Source organism: Mytilus californianus, unplaced genomic scaffold (genome assembly GCF_021869535.1).
Source record: "Mytilus californianus isolate M0D057914Y unplaced genomic scaffold, xbMytCali1.0.p SCAF_11, whole genome shotgun sequence".
Classification (NCBI taxonomy): Eukaryota; Metazoa; Mollusca; class Bivalvia; order Mytilida; family Mytilidae; genus Mytilus; species Mytilus californianus.
The window spans coordinates 48,128,765-48,154,618 of NW_026262593.1; the positions used below are offsets into that span (position 1 = coordinate 48,128,765).

The following is a 25,854-nucleotide window of genomic DNA, read 5'->3' on the forward strand; positions in this document are numbered from 1 at the left end:
TTGTACTAGTATTTTACTCACCACAGACTGCGTTTCTTCAATAATGTAGATACATTTATTTCACAAATAATCCTTCGTCGAAAATTCTAATGATTGAAGCACGTGTTTCGTCTATGTCAATATTTAACAGGCATTTAACCGGGAAAATAATTTAGAAAACAACATAAATAACAGTTATATGTATTTTTTATAATTGTATCTTAAAAGGATAAAATTATATGAAAATGAAAGATTTCAAAGTGTGAAGAATACAGTAACTAATTGTAAACAGATACTGTTCTTTTATATATATTGAATATATTCAGGAGAGATAAAGAATAATTTAATACATAGCATCGTCCTTTTTATCCTGTTATATTGGCCAATGGACGTTGCAAACTTCAACCACCAATTTTGTATATAATCTTGAACTTCATCCACATTATGTATTGTTTACAAGGCAGCTAAATTCAGGCGCAACATGTACATTGAGCTGCAAAAGTTTCTTATCATCTACATCCGATTTCACCTGGATAGATAAACGCTTGATAAAGCTAGTTTGTCTAGCGAAATATTGCGTTTATTTTTATCGTTTTGTAAATATTTTAATCATTCTAATATTTACATACTAAATAGTGTGTTAAAATTACATTGTTAGGCAATCTTGAATATATATTATATAGAGTTTTTTTCACCCATTTGTTTGTATTTTCCCTGGCAAATGGAATATGTAAATTACAAGCAAGGACCCCTCTGTCAGTTGCCCTGGACTGCTTAGGGTTTATCTATTCAGGTGGTTTAAAACAAAAGATAGTATTCACTTAAAAAAAAAAGACAAATAAGAAGGCGAATGTGAAAATTGCCACAATTTGGTTGCAAAAAATTTATCTTCTTAAACTTAAATGTATAACATATTATATTACTCTCTTTTTAATCTGTTGCATATTATTTATTAGCCGAACTGTATATTGTGTACTAACAAGTACTAACCTTATCTCTGAAATGCTATATACTAACGTTAACGAGGCAGGGATAAGGTACCGGTACTTTATGTATCTCTAACAAATGTAAATTTCAAAAAAACAAATTATATATAAAGACAAAATTTGTGGGTGGTATGCCGTAAATACTACACGGATATTCTTAAGAATGACATTATAAATTCTTCTACATGCAGTGATAAAGGCTCCACCGAGAGCCAAAGTAAATAATCATGTCAACACCACATCTCAACTAAAGGCCTCCTCAGAACATTTGAAGGTCCCTACTATGTATTGGCTACCTTAACTTCACGAAAAACATTTCACATACCGTTTCATCTCGGCTTCTAATAAAAAGTAAAATAACAAAAAATCCAAGGAAAATTCAAAACGAAACTCCTTTTGTCAAATGGCAAAATAAAAGCTCAAACACATCAAACAAAGGAAAAACAACTGTTATATTCCTGACTTGGTACAAGCAGTCAACATTGTGTTATAATCTTAATCACTACAAAAACAAATAACTATTTCAACAAAAAAAAACAAAATGGCATAAAGATACTGTATAGACAAAGTACATTAGCAAAAATAAAAGACAAGAATACAAAATATGACCATAGCACAATAACACAATGGCAAGATGTTTAAATACCGAGCCACGTCATTAAGATATTACCAAAAATTATCTAAACACAGTAAAGATTAAAAATATACAAAGACAAATAAAAAGACAAATAAAAAGAACACTTTAACACGTAATTAAGATGATAAACAACGTCAGTACCTATAGTCTATTTTTCAAGACTATTATGTATTATTTGTGAAGTTGATACGGAATATTTATCAACAAGGTCTTGGTATCCTTCGATGATTTTTTTTTTCGAAAAAGGACTAGACACTCTTTGACATAACCCTGGTTCATCAACTTTCTGTTCAGACTCTAGTGACATTTTATAAAGTCTGAGTTACAGCTGCAAGCTCTTGAATACCGAATGAGTTGGGAAATATATATCCCATATGCAGGCGAGTTGGTATATTGCTGCTAAGGTGGGAGAAATTTATAATTTCAAAAGTAAAATCGTCTCGTTTGTCAAAGATTCTGGTACTTGGATGACCGCTTATGTCAAATTTGAGGTATAAGTCTAAATGAGGCAGAGGAAGCCGTGCCTGTTGTTTCCTTAAGTTCTAGTTCTGGAGGATATTAATGGAACCCAATCAGAAAAGTTAGGATTGTTAATGGAAAGAACATCATCAATATATCTGAATGTGGAATTAAAGATCTGGCTTCTTTGATCTTCTTGTTTTTGACAATTGTCTGAAGGAACTCCTACTCATATGAAAATAAGACGAGGTCGGCAAGGAGAGGCGCACAGTTCGTTCCTAGAGGAATACCGACAATTTGTTGAAAAAGTCTACCTCCAAATTCAACAAATATGTTGTAAATAAGAAATTCCAGCATACTAATCACTTATTTCTCTGTGTAGCATGTTTTACCTTTTTGTTCACTATTAACAAAATATGCCGTATGGTATCCCAAAGCAATACATTTATAGTGTATGCTAACATTTTTATATTGAAAAGCATTGTGGATTATTTCTTTTTGACGATTTTTCAATTTCACATGGGGAATGGTGGTATACAAGGTTGAAAAATCAAAAGTTTTGATAGAATAAATTTCAGAGAAAGATTGAGATTTAAAAGCATCCAGAGTTTTTAAGAATCCACATATGGTTAATACCACTTCGCCAGTTACCAGTTTCACAGTATTTCTGAAGACCCTCTTTCACTGCGGACAAAATGTTTGTCAATCTAATGGACAATTGCTCTGTAGAACATCCAGATGAGCCGGCAATGTACCGCTGTTTGTACGGAAATTTGTGATGCTTTGGTATCCAATACGTACAAGGTAAGTCCTCAGATTTGCTGTTAAAGGTAATGTTCATTGAAGCCATGAAGGACTTATGATTCGCAAACATCATTCGTGTCAAATAATATATTTTTGTATGTGCGATTACCTGTGAGATTACCTGTGTGCTCATTTATTACTAATTCTTTTACAAGACACTTGTAATAATACGATTTACATACAAAAACAATATTATTTGAAGCTTTGTCCGCAGAAACAACAACACATTTATCGTGAAGAGATGATAGACATTTCACAGCTTCTATATCTCTGAAAACGGACTTTGGTAAATCATTCACACAGTTATTCAACTTATGAATTCGACGTTTTATCAGAGACCTGATTGTTTTGAATATAGTTTCAGAGGATAAATAAGTTTGGGAGATGTACATGATTTTTGTTTCTCTTTTAAACAGTACATTCATTACGTTTGGATAAAATATGAAAATCTTCTTTGCATTGTAGTTTAATTCTTCCAGAAGCAGCTATGAGATGGCTAGCTTTTAGAAATAAATGCATAAATGTATATGCAGCAGTATTTCAAGTTAAGGACTCGAGAGTACATCTTTAAAGAAATCTATATGTTGTCATTATACATCATTTTTATATACAAGTGAAACTGCGAGCTACTGCTCACTGATGATACCCCCGCCCAAATATTTCGGTAAACAGGAAGTTGTTGAGTGATGAATCTGAAAACGCATCACACGGTACAGCTGACTTACATAAACCCTCAAACCAAATTTCAGAAATCCTTGTTATGTAGTTCCTGAGAAAGATGCGACGAAAATATTCATGGGACGGACGGACGGACTGACGGATGAACGGATGGATGGACTGACGGACGGATGGATCAACAGACAGAAGTAAAACATTATACCCCCACTTTTTTAAAGCGGGGGTATAAACAGCGATTATTCCAATACTCATATTTACTTTAAGGCTATGGATTTCATCTACAAAAGGTATTTGTTCTACTTTTGTAATGTTTATCATGTTATCCAAAGGAGAGAGGCGATAACAATCCCGCAGCAGGGATATTAATAGGAATCACAGAAGTCGATACTACACAAGTCTAACAGATACAATCACGATAGAATGCTTTAGCGGTCTTAATCTTAAAGCACAAGAATAGTCGTCTGATCTGCAAACATACCGTTTGTGTCCTTATACAGCAGCAAAACATGTCAACATACCCTAAAAGACTATATAGATCTTAAGATTAATGGTATTGCTTATTCTTACTTAAGAAGTAAAATTACAAAAATACCGACCTCCAAGGAAAATTCAAAACGGAAATTCCCTAATCAAATGGCAAAATCAAAAGCTCATACACATCAAACGAATGGAAATCGACTGTCATATTCTTGACTTGGTACAGGCATTTCGGTTTTTTAGCTAGCTAAACCTCTCAATTGTATGACAGTCGTATAAAATTCCATTATAATGACAACAATGTGTTAACAAAACAAACAGACATAATAGGTAAAAATGTCAAAAATAGGGGTACAGCCGTCAACATTGTGTTATAATCTTAATTACTATAAAAACAAATAATTATTTCAACAAAGTAAAACAAAAAGTCATATAGACAAAGCACACAAGCAAAAATGAAAAAATGAAAATGAATACTAAAAAAATGACCATAGCACAGTAACACAATGGCGGGTTGTATAAGTACCGAGCCACGCCAACAGGATATTACCAAAAATGGACCAAACAGTAAAGATTAATAATTTACAAAGACAATTAAAAGAACACTATAGCACATAATTAAGATGATAAACAACGTCAGTACCTAGAATCTATACTTCAAGACCATCATGTATTATTTGTGAAGTTGATACGGAATATTTATCAACAAAGTCTATGTATCCTTCGATGAACTTTTTTTAGAAAAAGGACGAGACGTTCCTTGACATAAGCCTGGTTCATCAACTTTCTAATCAGACACTGGTGACGTTAAGAGTTTTCGATCGCATGAATTCCAAATGGTGCAATACCGTATGTGTTGGCAGGGTTAGCGTCTCATTCTTTGCCTGACCATAAATGTGATTTGAAGGCATACAACTCTAGAATATAGAAAAGCCAGCCTGAATTCATTTTGAAATATAAGGACGAGGAAGAGTATATCTAAGATTCACATATAAGAGATACTTGTTACACAAATTATTTACATACTTATTAATTTTTTTATTCAGAACTTGTATATAATGTACGATCAGTATATTCGATAAAATCAACTAGAAGACATTGAGATATATGAATTAAATATATACAATTTATGATAAACAATCAAAGGTTCTTCAACATCAATGAACTGAACAATTTATAATTCAATATATAATGCCAAGTTAACATTTGAAGGTAAAAACATATGACATTTGCTATAGTAAAGTAGTTGTAGCATTTAAGTGTAAAACACAAACACAGACACACATCACTTTTCTATATATATATATCGATGGTAACGAAGATGTCTAAATAAAAGAGCGAATATGTCTAAATAAAAGAGTGAATATGTCTAAATAAATGAGTGAATAAAGGCAACAGTAGTATACCGGTGTTCAAAAGTCATAAATCGATTGAGAGAAAACAAATCCGGGTTACAAACAAAAACCAAGGGAATCACATCAACTATCAGATGAAAACAAATGAACAACAGGAACACTGATGAACAGAAACACACACCCACGCAAAACAACATTAACATCAAGATTTTGGAATTTAAGGGTTGCGTAAGATACTTAAATATAATCACCTAGGCATTTCTCGTCCTGCAGAAAAATTGAGGATGTGTTATAACGGTGACCTTGGTAAGCATGAAAAAGGTTAAACACTGTTTTCAAAACTAATAACTCCAAAGACTTAGTGAATAACCACAATTATTTTGCTTATTCTCTGATATGTTTTAAGATTTACCAGTGTAACAATTAAAAGAATAATGCAAAGAAAATTGACAACCATATTTAGATCAACACTTATAGTATCCCTTTGTTACTATTTTGATATCTAAAAGACCGAAAAACACAATTCTGATACGTTCAATTTGGTATAGTTAAGCATGGTTAAACTAACGACACAAAAACTCCGTCTTTAGTCCAACATACGGACTTCAACAGTTTACAAGCTCATAAACAATGTCACTCTCTAAATCACTCTGTGTCTAAAAACGCGATGAATGAAGGTAAAAGAAACTATAAAAAAAGTCGACCATAAACAAATTTTCCAAAATGATAAAGCATTAAAGTATAAAAAAAGACAACCATCGACGACGTTCCTGACTCGTTTCATACGGTTTTAATCCTTTTGCTCAAAACGTATCAATCTACTCCCTGTTCCCTCAACATGGTCACTACAGACCGATGTCCATTATATTCTGCAACATCCAATGGTGATCTCGTATCCAGTCTTCGAATATTAGCCTCTGCCCCGTTATTTAACAATAAACGTACAATATCGTCGTGTCCTAATTCACATGCATAAAATAAAGGGGTTGTGCCATCTTCTTTTGCAAAATCGACATAGGCATCGAAATTCAGAAGACAGGAGACTATGTTTGTGTGGCCCATAAAAGAAGCGATATGCAATGGTGATGAACCGGCTATAGCATTAAATATGTAGTCTCCTGACTGCTTATTGACATAATCTGTGACTTTTTGGGAAGCGTTCTTGACAACAAAATTTCGAATTTCGTCCTTAACACTATCTAATGTTATGTCCGGATGTTTTGGCATTGCATCAATCATTTGTTGTCTGTTTCTAAAACCAATCTGCCAAGAGGCATTATTTTTCAACAGTAACTCAGTTGTTTCAAGGTTATTATATCCTACTGCCAAACACAATGCAGTAGCGCCGTTCGTTGTTTGGATATCAACATCTGCTTTAGCGTTTATTAATAGAGAAGTGATTTCTGTGAAATTTCTAAAACATGCATTGATAAGAGGCGTATAGCCACTCAAATCACTTGTATTTATGTTAATATCAACATTCTTTGACGTCAACAAGAGGGTAACAACATCAGTATGGCCAAATAAGCATGCAATTTGCAGTGGATTTGACCCAGCTTTGCTTTCTTGATTAACGTTTGGGCTTTTCTGTAATAATTTTTTTACAGTAGCGTTCCAACCGCTACGACATGCAACGAACAGCGGAGACTGATTTTGTTCATCACACAAATCGACGTTAATCTCAATTTTCAGTAGTTCTTCTACAACAAAAAGGTGGTTGTTCTGACAAGCCATATACAGAGCAGTTACTTTATTCACATTATAGAGATTGGCATCTGGGTTATGTCTCAACAACATGGTCACAATATCTAAGTAACCATACGCTGATGCCATAATGAGTGGAGTTACACCATCTTCTCTTCTTTGATTCACATTCACATCATTATGTAGAAGCCACTGAAGTAAATCAGTATAGCCTTGATAACATACGTCTATTATTGGATAGTTACCTGCACAGCTATCCCCTTTTGGATACATTGTATCCATTGTGTTGGCCAATTTTACCTGGTCGGTCTTGTCAAGTTGTTCTAGATACTGTAGAATTTTTTCTCTGAAGTATTTATTTTTTAAATTATTGTTATAAAACACAATACTTACTCTTCCTTCTGACCAGTCTTTGATAAGTCTGTCCAAAAACATCTGTAATGAGTGATCTGGTATTTCTGTAATGAATTCGATACCTCTTCCAATGTTTTCAGTTGACCTTCGCCATCTAAAGCGTTCACGTATTAAATTACTATCGCCATGTTCAATTAAACACTGAAGCATTTTCTGACCAAAGTAATAAACTAAAAAGTCAAATAATTTGTCATGTAAGGTTGTATAAATGCCATTTTGTTTGCATACGTATGTTCCCTCGAGGGAACTAAATGCTTCCCCTATCAACGCCTTTGAGGTGCCTCTGTTTAATCCACAAGCCCCATATGCATCTTCAAGCATTTTTTCTTCGTCATGTGCAACTTTACTTTGAAACCACTTTTCATTAATGTTGTTATTTAAGAGAACACATAAGGCAAGCCCACATAGTCTATATTTCCCATCAAAACTTGATTTACCCAAATTATTTAATTCAGTTTTATAGATTTCAAAAGGGTTTTGGAAAAATTCCATAGTATCCACTCTTTCACTTTCATGATGTAATGAACATAACAAAGGAAAGCATTCATATTTACGTGATTCCATGCTTAATACCTTTGTACTTATATTATATCTTTCTATCATTTGCTTTATTTCTTTTTTTCTTAAACTCTTTGCCATTAAATTGCATTCACAGTCCTGAAAAGGAGACAGAAGTTTAAATCTTTCATCTAAATAGACTTGCAACCTACATGAAAGAATAATTTTACAAGATTCGTCTTCTAGAATTGTCTTAATTACCGGTGAAAGTTGTTGCCAGTTCTCCATCTCCCGTTGGTTTGCCGTGTACGTACCACACATATCATCTATTATAAAAATTGACTTTTTTCCCTGTTGATAGAACTTCCTTATGTCTTTCGGTGTCAACACTGGGATTATTCTATAGCCCTTTTGCTCGAGCATGAGAGCTATATGTCGGGCGATAAATGTTTTTCCAACCCCAGGCCCTCCTGTTAAAACAACACAACTGTTTTCAACCACACGTTGTAACGCATATTCACTTCTTTTTGTTTTGATGAAAAAAAAGTTATCTTTACTTTTCCATCCTTCTATCTGTTTTTTTATTAGATCTAAAATGTAAAAGAAATTTAAAGAAGATTGATTATTATACAAATTAGCTGATTTGTACTGTGATTCATGAAATTCACTCTTTTTTATGGACAATACATAACAAAATTAAGGAAAACTCTAAGCCGGAATAATGCAACAAGTTGGCACACCGACAAAAATGACACAAAAATAATTCACATTACCTGCAAAATAACTTTTAAGCAAGATAATAAAGGTCCCTGCATGACAAATGTTAAACAATTCCAACGAAAAAACTTACGGCATCAGTTCACCTCCTGGTTATGGTGTAGTTCGGTTTCCTCAATATTTAATTTACTGTGTAATGTTTTGTTATCGTTCCTTGTCTTTTAGCGTTTTAATTTGTGTTGTTGTTGGGTTTTGTGGGGGGAGAGGGGACATCTAAGATATTTCCATTGGTATCTTCTTTCTCTTTTCGTTCCTAGGATACCCATTATGTATGGCAGCTGCAGTCATTAATCTAAAGGAAATTATCAATGTTTCACTTTTCCAAAGTTTGGCACCGTAGTGACCAAAACCTTTTTCGGAGACTGATACTATTCGACAAAAGTTAAGTAGTAAGTGGTTCGTCGTGTGACAAATGTATCCAAGTTAAGCAAGAGGGACAGTCTGGATCTGGTATTTACCTCTTATGTTCTTTGGAATAGGGTCTTTCTGTTCCTCCTCAATGTAACTCATTTTATCTGTTAATTCCATAACTTTGTTTTCTACTGCTGTTAATCTCAATTCTACTTGTAATTGTCTAAGATGGTTCTCACTTTCATCAACGTTGAATATTTGTTCTTGCAATTCTGAACACCTTTCTCTTAACACTTCCCCTCCCAGTCGAATAATAGCCTATTGATAAAGAAAAAAATATATCTAATAAAGCGATGTACACTTATTCTTTCGACAATTTTAAAACCCAACCCGTGATGGTGACCGTAAAACTTGTGAAAAGTCGATTCGTTTATTCTTAAAAACGACTATATATTTGAGTTATGTAGCATATAACTACATTTTGTAATTAAATCCTGCAGCGGTGAAACCAAGGCGTCATTCAAAACTCACAAGTCAAAAAGAAACTGACAATGTCATGGCAAAAACCGCGAAAGTCGACGAAAAAACAATAAAGTCTACAAAAAACTGAAGACTGAGCAACACAAATCTCACCAAAACCTGGGGAGATCTCATGTGCTCCGGAAAAGTAAGCAGTTCCTGATCTGCTGGTGGCACTAGTTAAACTGTGCGTATTAAAGGAACACGAACAGATAATGTAATGTTCCTTATAAGTAAATCATACATGACGTGCAAAACATATATGCTTGAGGATATTTGTCCTGTAAAAGCCATATGAAACGAGTTTCTGGTGATTATAATGTTAAGAAAATTATTAAACCAATGCATGCATACATATCAAACTTAGTCCTGTGTACGATAAATATATAAATTACGAATCTGTAACGTATAATTGGCAAAATATATTTCATGTATTGATTGATGATCAAAAATTATAGCTGCTAATCATGTTTCGGGTTTTTGTGCCGAAGTTTACCGATCGAGACCTTGATGATGAATCAACGCAGCATTACGTGAAAACTAAATGGGATGATAGAGCGATGTTTATTTGGTTTTTTATATTGTTCATGCGTTCTCGTTAGTTAATCAAACTTTTTCTTTACAGTTGTAAAATGATATGGGGTATTAAATTGTTTCATCAGAATCGATAAATAGTATATCTTATTTCCAAGTTTGTTCACCTTTTTCTTTCATCGCGGCATTTCCCGTTGCACTTGTGCTGTGCAATTGTTAAATGGGAGGTCTCTTTTATATGCGATATGAGAACGGGAAGACAATAATTCGATCGCAGTATTCTTTTAAGATTGTGTAAAATAAAGGATGTTTTTTAAAGGAAAGTGTACATGTATACGTGTTTTATAGTAAAACTTAGCCCTTTAAGTATGTAACAAATATTCAACTTTTTAGTTAAATTTGAAGTATCATATGACTTTAAATAACAGATCAATAAAATTTCCCTATAAAAATGTAAAAATTAGATGTGGAATTTCTAGTCATTTTATGCGACATTCAATTATGTTACCTCTGTTATATCATCCCAATATTTACTGAAATCTGTATCACTTATCGTCGCATCTTCAACATGAGCAATTTTATTTCTATAGAAATGTATCCTTGTTAAATCATCACTAAGACCTATTTGGAACGGCAGTGGAAGTATGCTGCTAATCGTTATTTCTGTTAAGTTTCTGATCAGAAACATCATTAAAGTTATGTCAAAATTTTGGGACGAAATTTCGCCTGGAATTATAATAAATATAAATATACTCAGTGTTTACCAAATAAATGAAATGAAAACACTAATTTAAAACGCATATTTGTATATGAATGTACTTTCTGAACTAACAAAAATGTTCAGTCAATTGAGTGGTCTATATTCACACATAGATAAAATTGTAAATGAGTGCTAGCACATATTACAAAATATTCGTCGAATCAAATAGTTTGAAATAGTACATGCTTTTTTCTGAGTACTGAGTAACTATTACAAAAGACGTCAGGTAAGATAACATTGTATTGTAATCAGGTGTTATGTTTAAAATAAGTGCTGTTGGATATATAGGATAATTATCCAAAGTTCATTACAACATGTGAATAGTTGCAATAATGTTTCTTTATATTTATCTATTGTTAGATGAAATGATCAGTTGATATCAATTCTGATAACATATTATCATATAAAAGAAACATTAAAAAAATGTATTACCAACAATAGGTGATAAAGATTGTACGTTCCTTAAAAACGTATTTTGTAAATTTGAAGCCCATATGATTATGTCAACTTTACATTCACCAATATATCTATATTTTGCTATAATTCACTGTGAAATAAAAAAAAAAAAGCTTTCAAAACAAGTAGAAGTGACAACTCCTAGTAGAGGTTCTTATTGAGAGTAGATACATAGATGGCTTTCGTCATTAGTTAATACCCCTCCCTTAAATTAAGTAATTTCTAATAGTAAAACAAATACATCCAACCTGACAAACCCATGAAAACCATTCATTCAAATAGTCCTCCATCTTTCAAAACACTGCCCACAACAATTAATTGATATAATATTTTAATAACTCAAGCTACAATTTACAAAACGTTTGGTAAGGCTATTCATGTTAACGATATAGGGAAAACCAAGAGCCAACATTTTTTATTTAAAATGATAAATCTCAGATAACAAAATATATTGTCCTATGAATATAACAGAAACTAAAAAAACATTTTACATTTTTAAACAAGTTTCTGATAATAATTTTAAAATCAAAACGTTATTCATTGCTATAATTTGCTGTTAAAGGTGTTTATAAAATGTTCGTCTAAGGACAGTCCTGAACGAGATAAATTAATTTCGAAAAAGGCAATACGTGTCATTTCTTTCGATAAAATATTGATATCAGTTATCAATGTTTTGGGGAATATTAACAACCTTTTTGCACTCATTTATAAAAATTTGAAGCCTTCTACGGGCATTTTTAATTATATACTTAATGTCATGAAATACGTTGTTGAAACCTTAATTTAGGTAACAGGTACGTAAATGGATGGTCTCGCGGAATTTTATGAAATTTTGCATATAGCTGAAGCATGAGGAATTGCACATGAACATCTAAAAAATTATATGTATAACGTTTATACTTTCTGAGATAGAGTAAATAAATAAAATATCCGGAAAATAGTAGGATAACTGTGTAGAACAATTTTGACTTAAAATTAATATTTCTCGAAATCCTTTCCTACGAATTTGCTTTTAAAATGATATGTTATTGTTACTGAAATTTCTCTTTTATTGATATAAAGTTTACAGGGGGTCACCGAATTCGTTCTTTGAGTAAGAATAGTTAAATCTTCTGTACAGTGTGGTAAAAGCGCCGAAAAGGCAAACATTTTCGTGATGTCGTGGCGAGAAATCTTATTTTTCGACGTTTTTAGTTATTACAGAGACACTTGAATCATTTATACAGGAAAAACGAATTCGGTGACCCCCTTCACCTTTCATATCAATAAAACGGAAATTTTAGTGGCAATTGCGAGTATAAAGAAAAGTCTTAGGACACGTTTTTAAAAAAAAGGCAATTCAGTCAAATTTTTCAATATTTTTTTCGATATTTACGTGCATCCTATACAGTTGTACTTCTTTCTAAAGAATATTCAACTTGCTATATATTCGAAAGTATAAAAGTTACTTATATATTTTATCGGTATTCATATGCAGTTCCACATCTTCAAATGGCTGGCAAAATTTTATAAAAACACGTGAGATTGCCCATTTACGTACCTGTTACCTTAATGAACAAAAATGTAGTTGTTATAGAGTGAAGTACAGAAACTATTGCAGTTATTTTGGAAAATATCCCTTGAATGAAATAAAACAATGGAACTACGCATTATTTTCAAGATTGAGGCCTGATTTACACATGAAATCTAATACTAATAGCATACCACGAATTAGGAAAAATTATCACATAATTAGTCTTACCCTTTCCCCTTAAGGGAAACAATAAATCCCATTGATCTTTGTTTATCTTCTTTTTATGGTGCAATGCTTGTAACTTAGGAAAATTTTCATCAAGTGTTTTTCGCAAACGTTCAGGGTGGAATTCAATGTCAAATTTCACACGAACTGCTGGTGGAGATATTCTGAGCACTAAAAGTGCTATTTTTATATAATTTGATTCTTCTCTGGAGATAGCAGCCATCTGTAATGTGTTTACTTTACTGTGTGTTCTTCAAGTTCTGCTTCATCACGTTCAGTACCGTGACTGATCAATTGAGGCTTTTATTTATCTAAAAACGAATAGTGTAATAAAAAATGTGGATTTTCATGCAAGTACAAAAGGTGATAAAGGATAAAATTTAATTAGACCTCAACCAAACAACAAAAATAACCAATAGCTAACAGAAGGCGACACAGTGGTTTCGTTAATATACAAGTGCCTATGCAATATGTCAAGCTCTTCATTCCTTTGGGTGCATAAATGTGGGGAGTACATTTCACTATTGCAATCAAAGAGATGCAATTAAAACCCTCCAAATAACAAAAACACATTATGAAATGATATACATGTACTAACTATTGATGAAGTTTGCCCCATCGTTACTGTAGAAGATATAGAACAACGACGTCATAAAAAGGAAGGGAAGACCTGTGCAAAGCAAAATAAAAATTATTAAAAGCAATGATGCAAAAATGAAACCAACAAGAACCCGAAACTATCTAAACGAATGCCTGTGTATGTCAAGGATGACACTGGAATTTCTAAAAATGTACTACATTTTGTCTATGTTGTTATGTCTACAGAGAATGTTCAATCAATATATAAGCAATACATTCAAGTATAATGCACTGGTTAAGAAACTGTTCATTCAAACATTTTGAAACACTCAGAAAAGTTCAATCCAACAACCGTGACATTGATCATATCGTAGTAGATACCGAGGCGCGTTACAATCTGTATGTCTTGCTTTAAAAGTGAACGCTTTGTTTTGGCAGTTGCTTCTTGTCCCAACAAGCTATTGAGTGAAATCCAGGACATCGATCTCCTGGGTATTGGTAAACAGTGGATCATCGTCCTTTCGTAATATCAAAAACAATTACAGCTTAGTTGTTGCAGGAGCTCAATTTCAATTAACGTTTTTGTTAGTTCTAGACGCCATTGTGTAACATGTATAAGCAATAATGTAATTTCGATTATGACAACAATTGGTAATAACTAAACCTTTCATAATTCACGTACTACTCAAAAAAATATACCCACTGAATGTTTGGTAAGTTGAATACCGTAGACAATCATTTTAAAAAAAGTTCTTTGTGTCCAAGTTTTCAGTTATTCGATTTGTTTACATAAGCAAGCTTCCGGTGGGTTGTTATCTGGTTTAAACATATATACAGCACCTCAGCAGTGAAAGAAACTCTAATTTTTAAATTACATATAGACATTTACGAATAAATAAGACTCATACATACATATTATGTAAATATATGTTTAATACATGTTTAAAAAAGGATATGTCGTATCATGTTTAGCGTATTTTCATTTGACAATCATTTGGCAAACCAATGTAAACAATTGCCCGATGCGAAACATTTGGAAACTTACAACAGTACAGTACTGTTTTAGACTTTTAAAAATTACAACTAGGTCATTTAAATTGAATAAATATTGTAGAAGGCATTTAACACACAATCACGTGATTTGTTTGATTTCCTTGGTTAAAAATACTTTAGTCATACCATATTTATAAGTTTATGTAGTTTTTTCCTCGTGAGTATCTTCCTTCTTTAATTCATAATATTACTTCATACATTTGTTATATGAAACTGTAAATGAAAAAAAAATCTAACCTTTTAAAAAAAGATCAAATATTTTGATGTATAGTTTTTTTTAATTTCACGTCTGAGATCATTTTAGGAAACAGGTATTAACCGATACTCAAATTTCATTAAGCGATTAAGAAGATACTAATCAAGGAAACAAAGTAAAACAGGGGAATCGTATGAACTACAAAAGGAGCGACGCCGGGTTCATCGACAGGGTACGCGTCTCCGGCTATGCATGCATCAGCCGCAACGAATTCCACTCTCAGTCGAAATGTCACAATCGAGAATATGACACAATCGGTAAAATCACAGATCAGACGACTAATCTGGTATCTAAAGATCTAAGACCACGATAACATGTCGCTAGTGACATGAGACTAAAGACATGTCGTACCGGTCAACCAATGCAAATTCGTGATGGTGACCAGAAAACTTCTGTTGTGTCGATTTTAGTCGTTCTTCCTCATAATTCTATTTCATCAGTTTTTGTGAAAAAGCACATCCCTCTTGTGAAGTCTTGAAAAACAATATTTTACTGGGTTGAAAATTACTATTTTTCACATAATGCATCGTATCAGAAATGCATTTTGGTTCTAAGCGTTTCTTCCGGTGATGGTAACTGTTGCAGTAAATTCCGATTATCAGCTTGCAAATTTCGAAGGTAGGAAATAATGAATATATCATGTTACCGAATATAAGGGGAAAATGAAAAACATTTCTAGATTTTATGTTTTTCTTCTTTTTTTTTCAATATAAAAATACGGAAACAAAAAATGAGAAACTGTGCATCCTGCAAAATTGATTTTTAAAGTGTTTGAAGGCATCATATTGCACTCAATACCACATGACGGGTTAATGCATGATCCTTGATTCCATGTCCATTTCATGAATTTTGTGGGCACACAAAATTGTTGTGTTGGTGTTATGTGAAACGACTTTTTTTTTATCTCTAATGAACAAGGGAAAACATTCATGTTTGTATGAGAGAAACCTCTTTTGCAATTGAAGGAAAAACATGTCTTTGCTCACAGAGATCTGAGGTCTATCGTCGACAAATTCAGACAGTTTATCGTTCTTTCTCTCTATCTTTGTCTCTCCACACTTACAATCTTTCTTTCACTCTCTCTCTCTACTCTCATTCTCTATTCCTTAGTTGCTCTCTCACGCTCAGTCTCTTTCTCGGTGTCTTTCTCTGTCTCTTTCTCGGTGTTTCTCTCAGTCTGTCTCACTCATTCACTCATCCAATTATAGTCAATCAGTGTCTCAGTCAGTTAGTCAGTCAAAATTTTACACTCAATCAGTCAGTGTTAACCTCACCCACTAATCCACACCCAATCTCTCTTATCCAGTCACTCAGGCGCTCAATCAGTCGTTCTCTCACACACCGACTAACTCTGTCCAGTCACTCTCTGACACACACAGACACCGTCTCAAACAACAGTTACTATTTCAATCTCTCAGTCTACTGTCTCACACGCCCGGTCTACTCTCTCACACATCCAGTCACTCTTACCTAGTAACTATCTCTTTAACTCTTACTCAGTAAATCTCACTCGGTCAATATATCTCTCATCATTCGACCTCTCCCTCACTCAGTCAATCTCTCTATCACTTATTCAAATCTCTTTTTCATCCAGTTATCTCTCTCACTCACTCAATCTCTCTCACCAAGTTATCTCTCTCATCCGCTCAATCTCTCTCAATATCTCACTCACCCAGTCAATCTCTCGTCCAATCAAACTCTCACCCAATCAATCACTCACCACTCAATCTCTCTCAATCTCTCACACTCACCCAGTCAATCTCTCAACCATTCAATCTCTCTCTATCTCTCATCGTCTCAATCTACACTTTCTCTCACTCACCCAGTCATCTCTCCTACCACTCAATTCCCTAAATCTCTTTCACCCAGTCATCTTTCTCACCCACCCAATCTCTTTTATCCAGTCATCTCAATCACGCAATCAATCTGTCACCCACTCAATCTATCACCTTCTCTATCTCTCACCCACTCAATCTCTCACCCACTAATTCTCTCACTCACTCACTCTATATATCTCTTTCTCTCACTCACTCCATCTCTTTCTATCTCTCACCCACGCAATCTCTCTCAATCTCTCAACTCTCACCCACTCAATTTCCCACCCTCTCTATCTCTCACCCTTTTTATCTCTCACCCACTCAATCTCTCACGCACAAAGTTAATCTCTCATCCACCCATACGCATGCATAAAACCTATTCTGAACGCAATGAAATAAAGGTGGGTGATAACTGTTATTGCTTTCCAAATTTAATCAGGCTTCTAACTTTAATATAGTCAATAAATATATAGAAAAATCCGTTCACTTCCAATTAGTGAGGTATTAAAATTTTAACATAATCTAACATTTTTTCTTCAAACTATATCATAAGGATTGTGACAGACTAAAGGAAGCAATAGACATCATTTGTATTATTTCCGGAAAGACAATACATGTTTGGATAAAAATATTTTCTAGGCTTTAAACTTAAAAATACATTTTTGCATAAAAATATTTTCTAGGCTTTAAATTTACAAATACATTTTTGCATAAAAATATTTTCTAGTATTTTATACTTTAAAGTGTAAAAGCCTATATATATAAAATATTTTATGCAAAAATGTATTTGCCTTTCCGGAAATAATACAACCGAACTTGTGCCATGGCTTGTATTTACGTAGAGTTACTTCCCTTCAATTAGGAAAACGAAGTTGTGTGAACATGTACAGAAATTTTAAATTCCTTGGTGTTGGAACACTTTAATCGCTATATAGAATTATTTGAAAACAGATTTTACTAAGCTTAATGTAAGAATGTCTTCCCTTCCATTATCAAGGTTCTTTCACTTTCATATTCCTCGAGACAAATTTTAATCTGAAGAGCTTTCCGATGGCGCCAGATATCCATGAACCTAATTCATAAAAAAGTGTGTTTACCTAGAGGACGGAATTTCATCTTTTAGTCAGTTTTTTTTTTATAAATTCACACAAATTAAATTATACATGTTATATGCATTTCAAAAGTAAGCGTTCAAAGTTATCATCAATGACAGGGGCCTCGGTGGCCGAGTGGTCTAAGTAGTTACTACTGTAATCACTAGCCAGTCAACACTGAGGTTGTGAGTTCGAAACCCCGCTCGTGCAGGTGCACTCGACTGCAACCTTAATTGACTAGGATTGTCAGTTTTCCTATTGAAGGTCAGTGGTTTTCTCCGGGCACTCCTGCTTCCTCCACCAATAAAAACTGGCTGCCAGGAAATAGCCCGAAAGCGGTACTTAAAACGTCAAAAATCAAATCAGATCAAATCATCAATGACATCATAAGGCCGCAATCATTTCTGATTATTCTGCCACTTTTGGTCAAACTAAGGTAGTCTATCAGAGCACAGGAGTTTGAAATCTTAGCAATAACGGTGTATAAATATGCCAAACTCGACTATCACAGTAGAGCTTCTCGCTTCTCTAGATCTCTTTGAGTGAAGCTCTACTGTGATAGTCGAGTTTGGCATATTTATACACCGTTATTGCTAAGATTTCAAACTCCTGTGATCAGAGGCATCTATGTGGACTAGCCCATTCATGATTTTATACATTATTACTTTTTTTGATTTTTTCCTTCTTTGTGCTTGAACCTTTATCTCTGTCATGCCTGTGTCATATGTTTTCGTACATTGTATCATCCATATTTAATTTGTTTTGATTGTGCAGACATATACATTGTGACATGCAGTGTTCGCAATAAGTTTTTGAATAAGAGGAAGAAAATTATAAGTAGCAGGCAATCATGAGGGCCACAAGGCCCGAACCAAGCGTTGCAGGCGCGAAGGGGTATCCTCGTTAAGCTGGGGTTTCAGGGGGATTTCCCACAAGAAAATTTTGAAAATCTAGATTGCAGGAGGTGGTATCTGGGCTGTTCTGAGTAGATTTTGACCTCTTATCCTTCATGTTAATAATTAATTTGTCCAATTTTAGTAGCTCATTTAAATTTTTCCTCAAAAATTGAAAATTAATGTGATTTTTTTTTGCAGAATTTATATGACATGGCTTGCTTCACCCCTTTCCTTGTTCAATGTTCTAATTATTGCAAGTCTTTATCACTAAGGGCTATTCCAGAACTTTTTATTTGAATAAAATTTTAATTCATTTTTCCTTAATTTTAAGTTTTGATTGGGAAAATACATGTATGTGAAGCTTCCCATGCATTTTTTTTTTATTGATGTGCCTTCCCCCTCCCCATACAGACATTTCTGGAACATGTGGAATGACCTTCATAATTGTGTCTTCACTTCATATTATTTCTTAGTGTCTAGTATTATAGTTTCAGATAGAATTCATTGAGAACAGTAATTAATGCTTTATTCAGTCATTCAAAAACTGGTAGGATTTATATTTAGAGGAAACCAGAGTTGCCTTTGGAAACTGTCAACCTGCAGTAAGCAACTGACAAAATATGGCTAGAAAAATAATACATTTTAAATCCAGGAAATAGGAACTATGTAGTGTCAACAGTTTATCAGGTTACACTCAATCCCCTCTGTTGGTCAGAGGGTACAAGTTAAATCGGCACCTATAAAAAAAGTCAAATTAGCATCTGATTTAAATAGCATCTATTTTAAAGTCATTTTGGCATTATGTTTGTCAGTTCAGCACCAAATAATAATTTTCATCTGTTTTCTGCTTTTTAATTATCTAGAAAAAAATGGGGTTGGATTTTATTTTGTTCAGTACATTGTTAAAAATAATCTTGTTATCATGGTTATTAAGAAGTAAAATGTTTTAATTTTTTTTTAAACTCCTATAACTGATGTTTTGATTTGGTTTGTCTCTTTCAATTAATTATTTAATAACTTGTATCAATTAGATAATACACATGTTTGTTGTTTTAACTCTATACAGGTACATTTGTAGTTATTGATGTTTTTCTTCAAAAACTTAAATAAAAACTAATGAAGCCATTTCCCAATAAAAGGGCAAACTATGAGTCCCTGTCATCAGATCAACTGGTTAAAACATGCATAATAAATATCCAATACCTTGAATACACATAAAGTTGACTGAAGAAAATACACAAAGAAACAAAAAGAACTTGATTATATACAATAATTAATTCATTGTAATTCTGGCCATCCCCCTTCTATATTTTAATTTTTTTGCTTAAAATACTAAAAACAGTATATATTCAAAGTATATTTGACTAGGTACCGAATTGAGTATACTTGGGTGCCTATTTAACCACATTCCGAAGTGACTAAGAGTTCGTCAGATGTGGATTTTACTGTGTTTTATTTTACTTTATACTCCGGCGATTATACAATAAAATACATGAATGCACACAAGTTTAAATCCATGTAAGATACACTAAGCGAGCTTTATTTTATTTACTTTACTGTAAATCCGGCTCATGCTTAAAGTAATCACTGATCGTTCTCTTCATGTTTGAGTTTGCAATGAGCCGTCTAAAATATCCGTGTCAACATCAATTTCGATTTGTACAGATTTTATTGCTTTGTTTCAAACGCTCAAATGATTTAAAACTGGTTTACCATGTTTACGTTTTCTATTGTATTATTTACACCTGGCGGACGACTCGGAACCAGTTAGTAGAAAAAAGATGTACGACAGATTCCGACTATATGATTTTTGCGTATGTCATATTTTTGTCAATAAATTAATAGCCGGCACAAAACATGCAATAGGCGGTGGATTTTGCCGGTTGCTGGCTCTTATTGAGAACACTGGACATGTTGTTTTATATATTTGGAATGACAACAACATTACAACATGATAAATGTCAAACATGTTCAAAGTCGCTTTTAACGCTAATGCTGCCCCTAATTTAATGTGGTTACATTTCATATGCCAGGAAATATGATAGCTGGATGTCTGTGACATCACATATCCAACTTGACACCCTGATGCATAGGAGACCCATTGAAGAAAAAAATTAAGTATATAAACTTCAGTGTTTTATTTGAAAGAGAATGAGATGCAGTAATGAACAAATGCTTGCATAGATTAACTATATGGACACATGTGTCGCTCCAGAATAGCAAGTGTGGACATATGTGTCCTTCCGGCAGCAAGAGGGTTAAAGATGTAAACACAAAATTTACTTGATCTTGATTTGATTCAATGTCACGTCCTTGGACTGTTCCGCCTATTTTTAATGTGAAAAATATGCCCTACTTGAAAAATTATGATGGTTACATGAAGTACAGCTATTTTATCTTCCTCAGATCTTCAGGTCACATGACTGTCATGTGGTTCTTGGTCATGCTTATATGTATTACAAACCAGAGAGTTGAATTTAACATGGTTCTTGTAAAAAATGGTTGTCGAAAATCCATTTATCCAATATACAATTGAATTTTGAACAGATATATCATGTTAAGGAGGGGTATTTGCGAAAAAAAACCAGTCGAGAGAATGTTTAATTTCGCGAGCCGTAAGGCGAGGGAAATTCATTCTCAAGACTGGTATTTTTTGCAAATACCCCTCAAGAACATGCTATATCTGTTTAATTAAACCGAATGTTAACGTACAAAACACATTGATGATCGTGACATAAAACACATTGATGATCCTGACATTACAAGCGTCCAGTCGGATAGAGTATTTTTTGGCAAATACCACGGCAGAGAGGGTAAAAAAGGCATATCCTTTTTTGCATATACCCCGGCGGTGTTTAAAAATGAATGATATTCATTTGATAAAAGTAAATTGGTGAAAAATACACTGGCTATCAACCAATCAAAACCCAGGATTCTTACATAAGGTGTAATTATTGTTTATATAGCCTTAATATATAAAGCAGGTGATCACTGAAAAGAAAGCATATTTTCCTTTAAGAATTTTTTTAAATTTTCAAAACTCATGTATCATATCTAACCATAAAAAATAGTTACAGATCCATTTTTGAAAAGTTTAAAGCTTTGGCTTTGATATACATTTACAATGATCATAATGATATATAATTTTAAACAAGTCATATCGATCAGCATGATTGTACAAACATGATGACAAATGTAATTGAAAAATACTAGGGAGAATCCTGCATTAACTCAAAAACGCTTTTACCAATTTGCATAAAACTTTGGTGAATTGTTTATGAGCTCCCTTTCGTTTTTTATAAATTTTAGATTTTATGTTTCCGAGTTATGGGGTGTTATTCATTAAAAAAAGGGGGATTTTCCAGTTTTCGGACAATAACTCAAGAACGCTTTCACCAACTTGCAAGAAATTGTGGTGAATTGTTTTTATCTATTGACATGAGCTCCCTTTAGATTTTTATAAATTTTAGATTTTACGTTTTGGAGTTCGCGGGTTTTATTCATTAAAAAAAGGGGGATTTTCCAGTTTTCACACAATAACTCAAGAATGCTTTCACCAACTTGCAAGAAATTGTTGTGAATTGTTTATATCTATTGACATGAGCTCCCTTTCGATTTTTATATATTTTAAATATTACTTTTCAGAGTTACAGGGTTTTATTCATAAAAAAAGGGGGATTTTCCAGTTTTCGGACAAAAAATCAAAAATGCTTTCAGCAGTTCTTATGAAACTTTGGTGAATTGTTTATATCTATTGATGTAAGCTCCGTTTAGAATTTTATAAATTTTTCATTTATCATTTCTGAGTTATGGAGTTTTATTCATTAAAAAGGGGGGATTTTCCAGTTTTCCGACAATAACTTCAGCAGTTCTTATGAAACTTTGATGAATTGTTTATATCTATTAATGTAAGCTCCGTTTAGAATTTTATAAATTTTTCAGTTATCATTTCTGAGTTATGGGGTTTTATTCATTAAAAAAGGTGGGATTTTCCAGTTTTCAGACAATAACTCAAAAATGCTGTCAGCAATTCTCATGAAACTTTGGTGAATTGTTTATATCTATTGATGTAAGCTCCCTTTACATTTTCATAAATTTCTATTAAGACATTGAGAATTAATTGAACTTTATTTGTTTATAGTCTGACAACAGATTTACTAAGTATTGAGCAACAGCACAGTGTATTGCACAACAGCAAGAAATCTTTAATTGAATATAAATTCAATTCATATAACCAATTTCAAGTTCTTTGACTACATTTATTCAGAAACCTATATTATAATATGTCAAATATTTAATTACAATCCAAATTCAGACCTGTATCAAGCTTGAATATTGTGTCCATTTTTGCCCCAACTGTTCAGGGTTGGACCTCTGTGGGCGTATCCAGCTGCGCCCAGCGAAGCAGTTTATTCAGATTTGAAATAAATCGAGCCATATTTACAGGTACATGTAGTCTGTGTATGAGATTTTTCAAAAGTTATTGTACCTGCCTTTGGTGACTACCTGATGGAACAGAAAGGAGTTGGTGAACTCATTCATGACACAAAATCTCAACAGTCAGCCTAATAATAAATGCAAATGAAAAGTGATTTTATTCTTTTGCATTCCAAAGTTACAGCCAGCATGGCCAGGCCATCAACATTGAGCAAAAACTCTAACAATAACATTACTCAAGTTGAAAATTACTGCCATATGTTTTTGCCAGAAGGCATGAAATAATTATAGTGTATGTTTACATTCCTTGCCTTATAGTAATTTACATTTTGTAAATCTTCATGTAGGTATTTATTCTTCCGGTGTCAGTTAAAATCTCACCATAATTTTTCAAAAATTTAGAAATTTTCATCAGAATATTTGTCATTGACAGAACATACAGGAAGATAAGGCCCCCATTTTTATGATTTTAATGGGAAAAAGATATCACCACCATTAAATTCATTAACTTAGCTTGAATATATATGTTCATTTATAATATTTTTTTAAATATAAATAATTAAACTGTTTGAGTTAATTAAATATCAAAGAAAAAATTGTGAAAAAAGATTCTACTGCAAATCTGTCACTTTAGAGGTTTGGAAAGTTGACTTATAAGTTCTAATATTTGCAAATGTATTTTTTTAATTTTACATCTGATTTATTTATTTAACATACAGATTCCAAGTCTTCCATCTTACTACACAATGTTTTGATTTTGCTGATAGAGAACCAAATGGATCCTAAACACAAAGAATTATTGATCAGGAAGAGGGTAGAATTGGTAGAGAATCTCAATGTGTCTGATGGTCTATTTACACAGTTGATAGCAAGGAAAATATTTAACCAGCGCATGGTTAGAACTATACAGGTAATGACATTTATTTATCACAGGGGCAAATTTAGGGGGCACACAGTGACACTACACTCCCCTTAACAATGGAAAATTTTCAAAATTTTTGGCTTCCCTCTGCTCTGCATTTTTGTTAGATTCAAGCCCCTAACTTCAAATCTAGTATCTGCACCTGAATCAGTGTTTCACATCATGTCTGTATAGCTGTGTTCATGTTTTCAAGTTTTTAATATCCTGTATATTTATTTTAGTTACAAAAAGATATTTGTGTTGCATGCCAAAAGATATATTTAGAAGGACAGTTGTAGAATTTGTTTATTCAAAGGGAAAGAAAAACAACATAGATTATTTCATCTTTTTCATGTTGCAGTTTGATAAGTCAGGGTTGGTAGTAACAAATGTAGGTCAAATTAATTTTAAATGATTCCATGTACATGATGTAGGCTAGCAACATGAGGAAGAATATAAACAATTACAGTATTTATATGAAAGTTGTCAAAAGAACTTAATAGAAATGGTTTTATTGGACTTTTTGGGATTTCTCATCAGGTATAGTCATACTTTAATTTATCTCTACAATGTAAAAAAATAGAGACTAACATAGAATATAAAATTCGAAGATATACATGATATACCGTTATGGTATGATTGCCAATGAGACAACTATCCACCAGAGCTCAAATGAAGCTGTAAGCAACTTTAGGTCACTGTACTTCCTTCAACAATGATCAAATCTATAAGGTAAAGTAAGCTATAAGAGGCCCCAATACCACCACAAAATGTAAAACAATTCAAATGAGAAAACCAACAGCGTCATTTATGTACAAAACAATAATCGAAAAACCAATATAGACTGGGACCATCGACAACTAGTGATTTACGGGCTCCCAGCTTGGAAAACTCACATTTACAATGTGGCGGTGTTAAACATGTTTGAAAGTGCTCACCCTCCCCAATAACATTGGTCAGTGGTATAACAGCACAACAGAAGAATGAACTGTTCAAATCAGTTGAAAAAGGCTTGAAACTTGTCTTTATATGTGATACAGCACATATTTTTTTTAAATTTTAAAAGTTACAAAAGAACATGTTATATAGTGTAGCATATAAAAATAGATATGATCCACAAGTACAAAAGGAACACACGGTAATGCATTTATAAATAAGAACAAGAAACAGAGAAAATAAGGTAAAATAGCAGAGAAATTAAAGAATTGAATCTTACAATTGAATAGTTTTTCAGTTGAAGAAAATTCCCAAAATGATTTTTTGAACCACTTGTTAATTAAATGTTCTCTAGACTTACTGTGGATTCATTATTTTTCGTTGTATACCAATTTTCGTGGTTTTCGTGGGCACAGGTTAACCACAAATTGATATGTACAACAAATGACAAATTTTCCATTGGCTTGTATGCTGCAGACTTAGGCAAAACCACGAAATTAAATATCCACGAAAGTGTAAGTTTTCCTCAATCCATGAAAATTGGTACCCACGAAAATAAATGATTCCACAGTATAACAAATAGGATTTGTCTCCCTTAATTTCCATTTTAAATAGGGAAGATGACAAGCAATAGTAAATCTAGGTTGTTGATTTGGGGAAGTATGGCAGGATGTTAAATCAGAACCATTTAATTCATGCTTTTCAAATTTTGATATGTTGTTACTCCCATGATTATATGGCATGATATATTGACAGCAG

General features: G+C 33.0%; 2 protein-coding genes across 4 annotated transcripts in view; one reads left to right on the forward strand and one right to left on the reverse strand.

The window, feature by feature from the left end:
• LOC127720223 (caspase-2-like) overlaps window positions 1–25,854 on the forward strand; it is a 66,065-nt gene that overhangs the window by 15,493 nt on the left and 24,718 nt on the right. For 2 of the 3 annotated variants that reach the window (XM_052226703.1, XM_052226705.1), the window contains exon 1: window positions 23,984–24,168. The exons of the other annotated variant lie outside the window; for it this stretch is intronic. In XM_052226703.1, the coding sequence (XP_052082663.1) occupies window positions 24,034–24,168 (135 nt within the window). In that variant the 5' untranslated portion in view covers window positions 23,984–24,033. Of the gene's footprint in view, window positions 1–23,983; window positions 24,169–25,854 lie in introns of those variants that run through there. 3 annotated transcript variants of the gene reach the window in all.
• On the reverse strand, window positions 1,397–14,522 carry LOC127720222 (uncharacterized). Its single transcript, XM_052226702.1, has 5 exons — window positions 14,409–14,522; window positions 13,130–13,437; window positions 10,681–10,898; window positions 9,227–9,437; window positions 1,397–8,581 (listed from the first exon to the last, which is right to left on the reverse strand). The coding sequence occupies exons 2-5, from the start codon at window positions 13,347–13,349 to the stop codon at window positions 6,189–6,191; spliced, it is 3,042 nt and encodes a 1,013-aa protein (XP_052082662.1). The 5' UTR covers window positions 13,350–13,437; window positions 14,409–14,522; the 3' UTR covers window positions 1,397–6,188.

Excerpts from the sequence above, each read along its gene's own strand:
- LOC127720222 (XM_052226702.1), bottom strand. The coding sequence starts at position 13,349 with ATGGCTGCTATCTCCAGAGAAGAATCAAATTATATAAAAATAGCACTT. Across the intron at positions 9,438-10,680 it reads ATTGGGATGATATAACAGAG|GCTATTATTCGACTGGGAGG; the intron begins GTAACATAATTG and ends CTTTATCAATAG. Across the intron at positions 8,582-9,226 it reads TATTCCAAAGAACATAAGAG|ATCTAATAAAAAAACAGATA; the intron begins GTAAATACCAGA and ends TTTACATTTTAG.